The 14,119-nt window shown below is 41.2% G+C and overlaps 2 protein-coding genes across 2 annotated transcripts; one reads left to right on the top strand and one right to left on the bottom strand.

Moving 5' to 3' along the window:
- Window positions 1–1,628: 1,628 nt before the first annotated feature.
- bora (bora aurora kinase A activator) lies at window positions 1,629–7,245 on the bottom strand. The gene is made up of 12 exons (XM_080781932.1): window positions 7,158–7,245; window positions 6,301–6,458; window positions 5,586–5,692; window positions 5,377–5,422; window positions 5,214–5,289; window positions 4,988–5,032; window positions 4,818–4,874; window positions 4,375–4,676; window positions 3,849–4,011; window positions 3,119–3,690; window positions 2,855–2,995; window positions 1,629–2,445 (listed from the first exon to the last, which is right to left on the bottom strand). Exons 2-12 carry the CDS (start codon window positions 6,451–6,453, stop codon window positions 2,425–2,427), a joined length of 1,683 nt encoding a protein of 560 aa, XP_080638058.1. The 5' UTR covers window positions 6,454–6,458; window positions 7,158–7,245; the 3' UTR covers window positions 1,629–2,424.
- A 645-nt stretch (window positions 7,246–7,890) lies between these two features.
- Window positions 7,891–12,175, top strand: mzt1 (mitotic spindle organizing protein 1). The gene is made up of 3 exons (XM_080782600.1): window positions 7,891–8,201; window positions 10,038–10,183; window positions 11,837–12,175. Exons 1-3 carry the CDS (start codon window positions 8,147–8,149, stop codon window positions 11,858–11,860), a joined length of 225 nt encoding a protein of 74 aa, XP_080638726.1. The 5' UTR covers window positions 7,891–8,146; the 3' UTR covers window positions 11,861–12,175.
- The last annotated feature ends 1,944 nt before the right edge of the window (window positions 12,176–14,119 follow it).

Raw genomic sequence — 14,119 nt, 5'->3', positions numbered from 1 at the left:
TAATATTTCATAATCGAAAATCGGGAAAAAAAAAAAAAAAAGGGGGGTTTTTTTTAGTTAAAATATAGGCTAATAAGTAATGCTGCATGATATATCATGTACCTTCATCAGAGTGGAGAATATAAGTATAAATCAAGTTGAGCAAAGCCACTCTGATCTGCCCCTCTATCTAACAGACACAGTTAACGATCGCTTGTTAAGTGCCTGCCAGACAGACAATCAGATGAAATGAAGGCAGGTGTAGACTAGTGAACTGAACATGTTCTCTTTATATCAAGTAATACATACCAGCCCCTTATGAAACTACTTCTCCCCAAATCCAAATGGATTTCATTTTCCATCCTGAATGGCACTGAGAAGATCTCCACAAAGGTTTACTCATCAAAACTGATTATAAAACTGTAACCATCAAAGCATGCACTCAACATATAATGGTTATGTGACCATGGATATATGTGCATAATATAAAATCTTAGAAGTTTTATCTGATAGATTAAAAAATTAAAAAAAACAAAAAAAATATATATATATATTTTTTTTTTTGGGGGGAGGGGGTGTGTGTGGGGGGGGGGGGGTCGATTAATCGATTATTAATCGCCAGAGCTTTAGAATATTCGATTGGGCAAATGGTCACCATGTGGCATCCCTACCGTCAGGCACATTCCCCGATGTCCAGTTTGTTCATAGACATACACAGGGAAGATATTTCAATATTCTAACCACAATATATATTAGACTAGTAATGTTAACTCCATAGACAAAGTACAAAAGTCACAGCACTCAATCTTTAACGGTTCTATTTAACAGTTCCTATAGGGGGTATCGTAATTCAGTGTTAAGTTATAACTTATTACTGACTAAAGTACTGCATAATATGATGACCATTGGAAAGTTAGTTGATTCTAGGATATACATACAGTTGTATGTAAATCTTTGGACAAACCTGAACACATTGCACACTTTTTTTTGATGGGTTAAATCCCATCTTTATTTGAGCTAGAAGAGTTCTGCAAGGGGAACACAATTTCAAAGCAAAATTGGAAACGTGCAATTTCTGCCAAAAGGTCCCACCAAGTATAAAGTTATTATCCATTCATTTCAGAAAATTACACATTTTTTGTATATTTGTATTAAAACGTTTAAACTCAAGTAAGAAACAAGTCCACTAAGGCCATAATGCGACAGTGCTGCACTTGTAACACATCTCAATAAATACTTATAAAGAAAACAAAAGAACAGTATGGCTCATTCAGTATGCATTCATTTCAAACTAGTAGCCATATTCAGTATAGTTAAACAGTAACAGATTTAACCATCAACAATGTTTTACACAGATGTCCAGCAGATGAGCATAAATGCTATGTTAAATCTACTTCAAGTAAAGTTTCATCAGTCCCTTGTTCATGTCTATGCCAAATGGAAAAAAGTTAAGTCACTATTAAAAAGGTCTCCAACTCCATTGTGCAAGTTCAGTGCAGTAATAATATTCAACTTTTTCCTTTTCGGTCTCATTCGTTCACCATTATACCAACTGTGAATTCTTAAAAGCATATTATTTTCAAGAACATTGGCTTATAGTATTGTATTTATACTAGGCCAAATACATTTTTCACCTTTCTCCCAAATTAGTCATTATGCCAATTCTCTCGCAAGACTCCCCTTTGAAACACATGATCAAATGCTTCACACCAAGATGTTTCACTGGGGGAGGGCGTAATACAAATTAAATGGGAGCATCAAATGGGAGGAACAACTTCGGTCTCTGTGGTGATGAGCAGGAACTTTACCCCCATGATATCCAGATACCTTCACTTTAGTAAAATGTAACCATTAAAAAGAAATTTGCTAATGCATAATATTTGTTAAAAAGAAACAAGAAAAAAAAACTGACCACTAGTGAGGGGGGAGGTCTGTACTCTGTAGGGAGAGGGGTGGGAGGGAGTTCGTTGTTCAATCCATTGATTCATTTCAATTAAATTAAATTCAGAATCACAAAACCAAAAGGGTCAAAATCATAATTTGGCTTGGCTGAATATCTATACGAATACATTTAGCCTGTGTTTGGAGGGAAGCTGTGTGGTGAGTGACATTTGTCACTGCGCACAATCCTACGGGCTGAGGGAGTGCATTTCACCCGGGAATGGAGAGTGAGAGGAGTAGAATGAAGGCTGTACGTCCTCCTGGTGGGGGTGGGGCTCAGTGGGGTATAACATCAGCATGAGGAATGAATTGGCCTAACGACTAAATAGGAGAAAAGGAGGTCTATAATTTAACCATGAAGAACATGGTGGTAACTCACTTTGATTTAGCCGGAGGACAGTTGGTGAACCAAATTTTAGTCTGCTAAGAACACTCGACATAGACAGTGTAAACATGATCATCTTGGGCTCCAGCCAGGAGGGATTTCCCCTGTAGATGCAGCAATCAGTAAGGAGGGTAAAACACCTGTTAAAAACAAGAGTTTCTTTAATATTCTAGAAAAACTTACAAAATAATGTACTGTATTGTATTTAACTTTGCATGGCCTATGTCAGCATCTATAATGTAGTCTTATTTACTGGTGTAGGTGGTTGTGTGGTAAATTAAAATAGTCTGCACACTGATAGGTTTGCAAACACTGTTCCTGCAATAAACTATATATATATATATATATATATATATATATACACACACACACACACACACACACACACACATACACATTAATCTTATTCTTGCAATCAAAATAACATAGTGGGACCAAATCTTAAGTGTGCAGACTTATGTTTGGGTGCTGATCTTGTGTTTTTCCTGCACCCGATTTAACAGAGTGGATGTACATGTTATACTTTTCTAATTGCTTGTGGTAACTTACCTTAACTTTAGTGGTCTTGGGGAATGGGAAGGCCTCATCTCCCAGGTTTGAAGTGAAAGACTCCTTGCTTTGAAATTCCAGGCTGAACCCATCTATGAGACTGGCAGTGCCTGCTGAAGTGGTGTTGTACCCACTGTCCACCTAGAGACGAATACATGCCAATTAGTTCATCATACCAGTATCATGAACAAACAGATCAGACTGCCCAGCCAATACGTGAAAAAGCTAAAATAGATCAGCAGGTCCCTCAACCCTTCTACTCGCCTGCATGCTGGAGTCGTAGCGGATGCTGCTCCCCTCACCCAGAGAGCTCTCTGTGGCAGACATGTTGACCACACGAGAGCTGGTCAGCAGCACAGAGGCACCTTTCTCCTCCTCTTCAATGATATCCTCCAATCTTCCTTCCATCTCCACCCCCTTAAGTTCCTCCATCTTAACGGCTTCAAGAGGACCAGAGTTGACACTCTCGCCGAACCTCTCTAAGCCCGGAGGTGGCATTGTGCTCCGTGGGAGACCGTTACGCCTTGAGGGAGAAGATGGGTCTAACTCCATGGAGAGGAGAGAGGCAGGTGGCAGCTGGTCCTCTTTCTCCAGGTTGTTGTGGAGCCCGGGATTGAGGATTGGAGAGATTGTGTGAGGCGAGGCCCAGCATCGCGTCCTGGCCCTGTGTCTGCTGGTGTGCTGTGAGTGGCTGTTGGAATGGAGTGGGTGTGGGGAACAGCTCCGAATGGGTGAACAACCTTCTACATATAAGCTCTTGGTGCAGGAGTTGACGTCCATATCTAGAGGGGAGCCGACATCATCTGGAGACATAAAGCTCAGCTGCTTCCTCTCCCCTATTAAATGGATGAACGAAGGGAGGGGGTGAGACAGTGAGGGATGGTTTAGTTTGACAATTTTACTATCTCCAAATGTATTTGGCAAAAGGAAAGAAATAAGTTCTTATTCCTACTGTATTGATCAAACAATATGATTCACGAGACAAATAGCTAACCTGAACCCATTGGTGTACATGATGATTGTGGACCAATAGGAGACAGAGTAGGGGAAGTGAAACCAGCAGGCGATGACCTATCAGGAAACGCTGGACTGGATTGGCTTCCCAGGCTGTAGTTACGGAAACGACCCTTCTCAATGGGACTGGAGGAGAACTGGCCCTGCAGTAGAGAGAATGAAAATATATTTAATTTACATTTTGGAAATGCTGGCATCAATGATTTCCGAAATGATATTCAAGCCAGATAAGTGTATGATTAGAATAATAAAACGTCTAATTTATCAAGATTTAAAATTTAAAACAGTGACTGCTTTGGTTGAATTCACACAAATTATACTTTTTGTTAATCAGCCAAATGACAGACACCATGTCATTTTATGTTTGGACTTAAAACAACTTATGCTGTACAGTCAATTCAGTTGAAACAACATCTGCCATTTATGCATTTCTTACACCATTCACCTAGACAGGAATTAATTTTTAATATGCTTCCACAAAATATGACCTGGGGAATCCCACTAACCGTGGGAAGGGTCTGTGCCCCTATACCACAACACATAGGAGAAGAGAGGAAGCATGAGAGCGCTTCTCCCTCAGAACCGCCATTGCAGTCGGAGTCAACAGATCTGAGCTCCTGCCCTTCATGGTTCAGCGGAGGCCTCTGTAACCCAGAAAGGCCTCTTTCAGGGCTCGGCGGTCCGGAGGTGTCGGAACCACTGCTGATGTCAGCCTGTCCATCCAGGAAGAGTTTCCGTCTGAGAGAGGAGGAGCTGAGGCTTTCCTGAACAGCCTCACATGCCTCATCACAGCGGTAGTAGTACTCTCCTAAAAAGGTAGGAAAGATGGATATTCAGGCAACATGTTAGTGATTTTAAAAGATTTTTGATCTTTAACGGTGAGAAAGCAATAAACAAGTGCGACATTTAACCAGTGTGTGGACTTTATTCTTTTTATGTGGAAGCATACCTAGTACTTTTTCCAAATCAAAATCCACGGGTAATGAAAGTGTCGTCTGACAGGAAACTGGACAAACAAAGAAGCAGGTCATTTCCCAGTTGAGCAAAAAGCAGAGAATCCTACTCCACTATATAAATAGTTTAAGTCATGTCCTGTCTCAATGAATATACTGTACCTACCAGTCAGTGTTTCAGGCTCCACAGTAATCATTGGAGACATGGAAACTAAAAGGAGAAATACATAGGATAGGAAGGGGAATTGGTAAATTGACACCACACACACAACAAAGGCAAGCAAAAGATGTGAAAATGTAAAAAATATGAAATATCACCAATAAATAGCACAATAATATTATGAACAGAGGATAATGGGATATGTATTTAATAATGTAATGGGGATACTTACACGTTTGAATTGGAGTGGTTTTGCGCAGGGCTGGGGCACCCCATGGGGATGGGACTATGCCTCCTTTAATAAAAAACTTTGAGAGCAGATAAAATACAGTTACACTCATGGATTTAGTCAAGTGAAATTAATCCAATGTATTTCTCTGTCTTTATCAGCATACCTGTTCAATAGCATTCTGCCGCTTCTCCTCAATATCATGATCCAATCTACAAGTTTAGGAGGAAAATAAGATAGTTCTATAAATTATAAAACAACAATAGCATATTTACATATCTGGGGGTGCCTTTCCGGGAAAAAGGTTTAGCCAGAAGGAGCTTGTACTGCGCTTCCCATTATGTCTTACGGTCTGTTGTTGCAAGACAGACCTACCGTGTCTGGCTGAGGTATAGGTTCTGCCGCTGGATGTCCTCTTGGTCTATGTGTACTGGCAGCAGGCTGGACATCTCATCGATAGACCAATTAAACTTAGTTGGAGACTGAAACGGCAGCAGTGATAAAAGGTGAGACACCAGATACGTTACATTGGGTGTGTCTGTTTCAGACAGCCCCCGCCACCCCTCTGTGTTGTAAATGTGTGGCATGTAGTCACACTTTAGAGTTGTCCCGAATACCAGCACCGGAAAAGCTGCCGATACTGCCTAAAATACTACCATCGGTATTGGCGAGCATGCCAGTCTATACCATTCCGATGTATCAGGTATATGATATCAAACATATTTATTAATTTACATATGTCATTTTGATTGCTTCAGTTGATGTTGCACAACTGTTTTATACCCTTACTGTACTTAATACATTTACTAACTGTATTATTAATGGTATTTTCATTGATTCCTAGAAGTTCTCAAACCTTTTCATTTCAATGACTCTCAGAGTTACAGACCTGTAAGGGTCCATTTGGAACCTCAAAGCCTGGACCCCACTTTGAGAACCAATGTCCTGTTTCCTAGATTTGCTTAAATTACACACTGGTCGGAGACTCGGTACTCGATATCGACCGATATATTATGCATGATGCACGTTTATGGGTATCGGAAGGAATCAGTATCAGGAAGTGGAAATAAATGGTATCTATCACACTTACTACAGATTTTGAAGGCTTGACTTTGAATATGGAAGGACTCGGGACCAAGGATTCGTGGAGATGGTGGTAGTCATTTGGACTCTCGAAAGGGTTCCGAATAGAAGGCCTCCCTGGAGTCTCAGGTGTGATCTGTATCTCAAAACGGTCCCCCATCTCAGCTAGGAAAAAAAACCAACCACAGGCCGTTACACCGGGACCAAGAAGACAGTGGTAGAAGTGTGGTATAATCTTTGTTTTCCAACTCTTTCCATTTGCTCTTACTCTACCTCTACGCTCTGTTCTCAAGATCCGGGAACAGCATTGATTGATTGAATACTTTAACAGTTTGCAGATTGTACTACAAAAGGATAATATAACATAATTGTTAAACTGATTCAAATAAAATTGTAATCAAGTGTAATGCTTTATCAGTGTGGTGTCCACTCCACAGTAACAGCAGCATTTGAGTTGTGCTGTCATGTGAAAGTACCCATTCTGCAAACTGTTAATATTTCAATTTTGAAAGGATAGACGTAAAATAAGATCTTATACGTTCCAACTGCTTGCTTCCTAACATAACACAAACCGCTCATCAAACGTGACGTGCACTGATAGCAGCAGCCATGACGACGTTAACAGTTTATCTTAGTTAATTTGTCTAATAGTGTTGATGTCTAGGATATATTACTGTCTGTCTTTAAATGTCCCACTCCCTATACATTGAATACATAGGACCACAATGGAAACGATCGAGCCCTGCTGAACTCAGGGCTTTTTGTGTTAGTGTTATTATCCTTTTAGCATCTTTGTATAATCGTACCACTATTTGCAAACTGTTATCAAATCAAACAATCAATCAATCAATGTCTCGCACTTACTTTTGTAGAAAACGAAACCCCAAAAGCCCTCAAAACACGACGACGAAGACAGCAGCAAACAGTTATAGCAAGTTTCTGTTTCAAACGTGTATTTCAATTCTCCACACAACGCTCTGGGCCAATCAGGAGCCAATAGACATTCAACTGGAAGTGAAAGGGAACGGGAACCAATAGGAGCACTTTTGCCTCACTTCCTTTCCACAAACGGCGACTACAAATTCCACGCCCCCAAATGAGACAGCGGCCCCGCTTCTGGTCCGCTCGAACGGAGTACTGCAGCCATAGATATAAGAAAGCCTTTATGTCTATGACTGCAGCTGTCAATGCAATCCCTGAGTAGCCTGGCTAATAAATCAGACTCAAATTTTTTACACACACACACACACACACACACACACACACACACACACACACACACACACACACACACACACACACACACACAAACTGACACACACTACACTTGACTTGACTTTCTGCACTTCATCTTTCACATTTTTTGCAACAGAAATGTCACATGTCACATAGCCATAGCACAACATTAATAATGCAAAACAAGAATAAAGTGGCCAATTATTACTGCGAGCCTGTACATAGTTTCTGATAATGCTTTAATGTTTTAACAAGGGTCCGGGCCCCTCCTTCTGTCTGCAGCCAGATGGGGGTCGAGTCCACTCAATATGCTGTTATTTTGAAGTTAGCCAAGCGGAAGTCACATGTATTTTGACTCAGCTGCCGATGCCGATTTTATTTTGCACGCAATTAAGCTAGCTCTGCATCTCTGTGAAACTCTGCAACCCAATGTGTCTCATATTATACTGCTGGTGATTCATGCAAGCGACTGACGAATCATACAATGTCTATAGGTCAATCGTAGTGATCTTGGTGAAGGCTTGAAGTCATTCATTTCATAACATTGGCCCGCTTAGTGCGTTAAGGAGGACCCATCCATCAGTCTGGGACGTTAGCTGAATCAGAGCATCGTAACCATGGCGAGTGCAGGAGCAAACCCAAACATGAACGCAGTCCGGGAGACAATGGACGGTAAATACAATAATAACAAACAATACACGCAGATGTATTGATTCATTCATGTGGTCTAAACCGTTCACTCGTTTGACACTTTAATTCTACCATGCGGGACACTGATTCAATTTAGCAACATGGGTCCCAGTTAATTCACAACAAGGCTAATTCAGAACAAACTTGTTCTGCCTATTCTGCTTAATGTCATAAAGAATAACAAATATTCTACAATTCCATTTGTGGTGTGATGTTGTCAGGGAGGCTAACATCAGTGAATGTACACAGTAAATCCAAAATGAATCACTTTAAAAGGTGAATTGGTAAGCTGGACCTGAGGTGTCTGTCTCTGTCTACTACTCCCCAAATGCCTTAAAAAAATAAATGCTGAACTACAAGCTCAGACATGTTGTGAACTTAGATCTGTTCCCCCCAGAATATGGATGCTGGGGTAGCTCTTTAGACCTTGAATGATCATTCATTTACTTCGTGCCAACTGTATGTAACAACAGGAGACATTCTAGGGCTAGTGTAGCTCTGATCCATAGATGCTGGGGTAACATTAGCCCCTTTTCGGCACCCTAGTTTACCTTTTCTGAAGTTTGGACGTCGGTACCCCAGGGTCCCTAATCGGTTATTCCACTCTCGTTGGGATGCAGATGTACATACCCTCCGTTCACACCGAGCGGCGCGCCTCTTGAGTGTTAATGAGATGTTTCAAAGATGCATAAAGCAGCTATAGGAGAAAATGGAAACGTGGGAGAAATCCAAGCCAAGTTTTGGCTTCTCTGAAATTCTCTTTTCCTCACTTCCTTGACTTCCTTGTTGACTTCCCATTGTACCACCTCCGGAGCGGCGACTGGCTAGCTGCATGTCCTAGTTACTGCCTCTGATTGGCTGACCGCGTATATGCATGATGTTTATAATGCTGTTGTGTCGTGGGAGGCGGGACATGGGAAGTGAGGAAGAGAGAATTTCGGAGAAGCCAAAACTTCTAAAAAAGAACCGGCGGTTAATGCGATTTCTCCTACGTTTCCGTTGTCTCCTATAGCCGCTTTATGCATCTTTGAAACATCTCACCGACACTCAAGCGGCGCGGCGCTCGGTGTGAACAGAGGGTATGTACCAATACATCCCAACGAGAGTGGAATAACCGATTAGAGACCCTGGGGTACCGACGTCCAAACTTCAGAAAAGGTAAACTAGGGTTCTGAAAGGGGCTAGGCGGGTAACGTGTACCCACACCCACAACACCAGAGGGAGTTCAACTAACCATGTGCAACCCAGATTCTGCACAAACAATGGACTAAATTCCTCCATTCCTCCTTCCTTCCTATGCCACCAAAATATGGAACGCCCTACCAACAGTCATTAAGACATGTGAATCCCTTGACTCCTTCAAAACTGCTCTCAAAGGGCACCTACCGACGGCTGCCATTCGAAACTGGCCCTGTTAAATCTGAATCCCCCACCCACCCCTTTTCACACTGTATATGTTTTTTTCCCCTTTTTACATCCTATGATGATTTCCTGTTTTTGGCTATATAGAAGTGTATATTCGTACGTCTCTAAATGTTTTGGTGAATTGAAAATAGTGGGCCCTATGGTAAACAAGTGTAATGCTTTATGGTGTTGTGATGAGTTGTACTTGAAATGTACTGTAATTCTGCAAACTGTTAATCAATGGCATGGGTGCACTCTTGAGTTACAAATGGTGTGTGCACTGTGCACCATTTTGTGCACTCTTCGTCTTGAGTTACAAATGGATAGTTGGATACAATTAAGGATTTTACTGTGTACGGTGCTGCTCATCATCTGTGTATCGGTGCCAACGTTTCACCTCTTGTTTTCCAACAGTGTTGTTGGAGATCTCAAGGCTGCTGAACACAGGCTTGGATATGGAGTCTCTGTCCATCTGTGTGCGACTGTGTGAGCAGGGTATCAATCCAGAGGCCCTATCGTCCGTCATCAAAGAACTCCGCAAAGCCTCAGAATCGCTCAAGGTAAGAAGGAACAGAGTTTTAGTGTCGAGTGTTTCCCCTTAAGCTAGACACATACGCTCCACACAGTGACCACCCTCTCACCGTGGTGGTTGGAAAACTACAACATGATATCACGTCACTGAGATGTGGCGATACAATTTTCACCACTCACCCGGCCAACACATTTCACACTGTTTTTACTCTCCAAAACAAATCACCCCTGGGAGAGACTTCCTGATAAATTCACCACGGCAGGTCGAGGGTTGGAGACACACTCGCTGCGCTCGTGTCTCACCACGCCTCTTATAAAATACACGATAACCTCACACCTCTTGTGGCTTATTACTTTAATAAATCACACCTGTGTGAAGTGAGGGCCGCTCTAATCATCGTACATCATCATCAAGAATGCTGGTCCCTACCGACAACATATGCCGATTTGCTCAGACATATGACGTAAATTCTCCGTTCATTGTCAATTGCATTTTTAATGTTTGTTCAGACAACAGTAGAATGTAATGGAGTTAAACTCCAGGAGAAAAAATCTGTTACATATTTTAGGTTGCACACAGATCAGAACATGTCTAGTGAACCGATGGCCCACTCAGTTATTGGCAAGATCCACGCAAGGACTAAGTTCCTAGCTAGGAGTGCCTTTCTAGATAGAACCACTAAGAGGACACTGGCCTCAGCATTAGTACAATGTCTCTTTGATTACACCTGCCTAACCTGGTACAGCAGCTTATCTAAAAATACCAAAGATAAACTACAGACATCACAAAATAAACTAATGAGGGTAGTCCTTTATCTCTCCCCAAGAACCCACATTGGCGCTAACCATTTTAGAGAATTAAATTGGCTCCCAGTGGAAGGCAGAATACAACAACTGAGACTCATTATGGTCTATACATTTTTAAAAGAACAATGCCCAAAATATTTTAAAGGTTACTTCCCGTTAGGTGCCACGGACGACAAGACGTCTTATTGCCGTCTTTGTAATGGATGCCACGGACGACAAGACGTCTTGATCAGGTGGTTCCATAGTTTGAACACAAGGGCTAGTGTAGCTGATCTTAAACCACCAAACCTGAGACATAGGGTAGGTACAGTAGAAGCTCATTTACATTTACAGAGGTGGAGGATTGGAACAAAATCCCAAGGGAAATTAAATTTGCCCAGTCTTTGAACATTTTTTAAAATATGTTGAAAAAGTGGATGATGGGCAAGTTAGTATAGTGCTGTATTTATCTATTTATATCTATTTATTGTCTTTTGTTTATTGATCTATGATGGCCGGTTGTAAATGTCATTAGTATTGTAATGTTCTTCTTATCATATGCTGTAATTATTTATTTATTTGGATCACAATGGAATTAAGTCCTCCGACTTTTTGTGCAATCCTGATCATTCTGTACTGCTCTTCTATGAATTGTATCATTCATGAATATATCAAATAAATCAAATCAAACACAAACGTCCTCCTATATACAATATAGGAGGAGTTAGCGCCCCTCAATAAATAAGGTGTGGCTTGTCATGACCATACCATAAGGATCTTAGTTGCAATTATACTAATGTTTATAGGCCTACAGCACCACATGCTGTATCTATTGCTACAGCATGACGTGACCAAAAGGGTACTATTTTATACAATATTATTGTATTATTTTCCAGGTTTCTGAAAATTGCACCAACTGAAGAATCTACCTAACCAGTACGGTTTGGCTTATTAAATGGAATCCGTTCCGGTTCCTGAGTTGAAGGCTCTCCAATCAATCTGTTCTTGTTCCTGAGTGAAGAGCTCTTCAATCAATTTGTTTTCCGGTTCTTGCTTGGAAAGCTCTCCCTCCAATCAATCTGTTCAGTTCCTCAGTGGAAGACCGATGTTTCATTAAGAATTGTGTTTAGTTTTTTTTGCTAAGAATAATGTGTTTTTTCAACTTTGTACATGTTCACTCTCGTCATGAAGTCAGTAAAATGAACCTAAATTAAAGGTGTTACAATGAATGGCCACCAGATGGTGTCATCTATCTTCATTTTAATCCACTAGGTACCACTCATACAGTCAACCACTAGATTATTTACTGTTTGGTACCATGACATAGCAATGCAAATTTTAAAGAAACCCCAAAATACTTAAATTAAAGGTTTATTTATTTTTAGACTCAAAGCTAATAAATAGTTTGCATTGTAGAGGTGACTGCTTTCCCCTCTCATCTATTTCTTTGTATTGTCCTGCATGAGTGGTAGTGTAGCAAAGTTCATTGTCATTTCACTGCATGGCTTTTTGCATTGGTATTCCTTTAATGTAATTAGTGATAATATAGATTCGAAGGATAAACAACACTGATATGATAAGATCAATAGAGTACCTGGAGTAGCGTGGCTGTATTGACCACTTAAGCCCTATATACTTAATCATGCGACAGCTATTTTAGCCATTGAATGTTTTTTAACATAAATTTTGTCCAAATAGTGATGCCTGGGTTAATGTGGTGAAGAGGTGATCAACCAAAACAGCCCCATGCAGTGGACAATGATTCAAGGACAGGACAAGGGTTACTCTTACTTCTTGACTAGTCAGCAGGAGGAGGTACTATTGAACTGAATTTCTAGAAGACTGCACCCCCATTGTTTTTCCACTTGGGTCACATAAAAGATTTTGGATGTATTGCTAACTTGACAAAAAGAAAGTGGGAAAAAACGTCTTTGATCATCCACGAGTGCAGCCCCTGCCACGGTGTATCCAACCACAGAGTGTTGTTTTGTTTCTCCACTATCTGTAAAATAGCTCTATTCATCTTCGGGATGAGGAAAATGCTGAGAACACAGAACATTCCTCCACAGGCCAATATACTGTATAGGCTAGGAGCTACCCTTCATCCACACGTGTGTGTGTGTGTGTGTGTGTGTGTGTGAGAGAGCGTGTATGTGTGTGCGTGTGTGTGAGAGAGAGAGAGAGAGAGAGAGTGTGCGTGAGTGTCCGTGTGGATGAGTTGAAGTGTTAGTACAGTGTGAGAGATGTCTACAAATGAGCACCCCCTCCCCAAAGCCATCTGACAATATTATAAAGCCCCACCCCACACAGACGGGCAGTCGGAGAGAGAGAGAGAGTGTTTATGTAAGCAGTTCTGTCTGCTCTGGCTTTGTCTTGTCCTCCTGACTGACGGGCCATGGGTCTGAATCTCTGGACCGCTCCTTTGATCACTTAACGCAGCATTGTCGTGCTTCTACATAGCTTAGCAATGAGAGATGAACACATGCAGTCGAGTGCCCTCCCCGACTCTGTCTTGTAAGGCCAAACAGCCCATGGACATTGTTGCCATGTCCGCTTATCATAAGTGACTTTGGGCTTATGTTTCTGTAAAGTTGCTTCTAAATATATTTTTTTTAGGCTTCTTTGTAAAGTGTAGTTGCTTATTTGGGCTTTCTGTTGATGTATAAATCAGTGGTTGTCAAACATTTTCATGTCAAGGGCCCCCAAATGAATATGTATTTATTCGCTGCCCTGGAAATATTTTGTGCCAGAGACCTACAATCTACAAGCTCACAACTTGTAGAACAGCTATTTTCAAATAGCGATCTATATCAGTTTAAAGTTCTCTTGGATTAGGTCCATTCTTTTGGGCTCGTTTTCATAAAGCAGGTTGCTTGCTTAGTTCTCTCTCAAAATCTATCTGGCAACACTGCCCATGGCCCGCTACAGGAGGTGAGTGGGTGTTGATTAGAAGATAACTGAGCTTTCTACGTGGGAGAGATGCACAATTAAATTCCTTTTTATAATACAGTCAAGAGTTCTGAGCTACGCATCTCCTTGCAGGGCTTCAATGAGCCCAGTGTTCAGGACACATTTCCCTCTGTTTGATGTATTTGAAAGGGCTCTCCTTTGCCCTGGACTGGTGCTTTGATCTGTAAAACAAAATATTCCCAAATCCCAGTGTCCTGCGGCTGCCTGAG

The sequence above is a fragment of the Protomyctophum bolini genome (assembly GCF_963924005.1).
Source record: "Protomyctophum bolini genome assembly, chromosome: 14".
Lineage (NCBI taxonomy): Eukaryota > Metazoa > Chordata > Actinopteri > Myctophiformes > Myctophidae > Protomyctophum > Protomyctophum bolini.
The sequence above is the reverse complement of the archived record's forward strand: the minus strand, read 5'-3'. Positions and strand labels throughout refer to the sequence as shown.

Bases quoted from the DNA above. Each gene is read 5' to 3' on its own strand.
- bora (XM_080781932.1), bottom strand. From the start codon at position 6,453: ATGGGGGACCGTTTTGAGATACAGATCACACCTGAGACTCCAGGGAGG. The intron at 5,290-5,376 runs GTATGCTGATAA...CTGCTCTCAAAG, and splicing joins GGCAGAATGCTATTGAACAG to TTTTTTATTAAAGGAGGCAT. The intron at 4,875-4,987 runs GTAGGTACAGTA...TTGTTTGTCCAG, and splicing joins GGAGCCTGAAACACTGACTG to TTTCCTGTCAGACGACACTT.
- mzt1 (XM_080782600.1), top strand. From the start codon at position 8,147: ATGGCGAGTGCAGGAGCAAACCCAAACATGAACGCAGTCCGGGAGACA. The intron at 8,202-10,037 runs GTAAATACAATA...GTTTTCCAACAG, and splicing joins AGTCCGGGAGACAATGGACG to TGTTGTTGGAGATCTCAAGG. The intron at 10,184-11,836 runs GTAAGAAGGAAC...ATTATTTTCCAG, and splicing joins AAGCCTCAGAATCGCTCAAG to GTTTCTGAAAATTGCACCAA.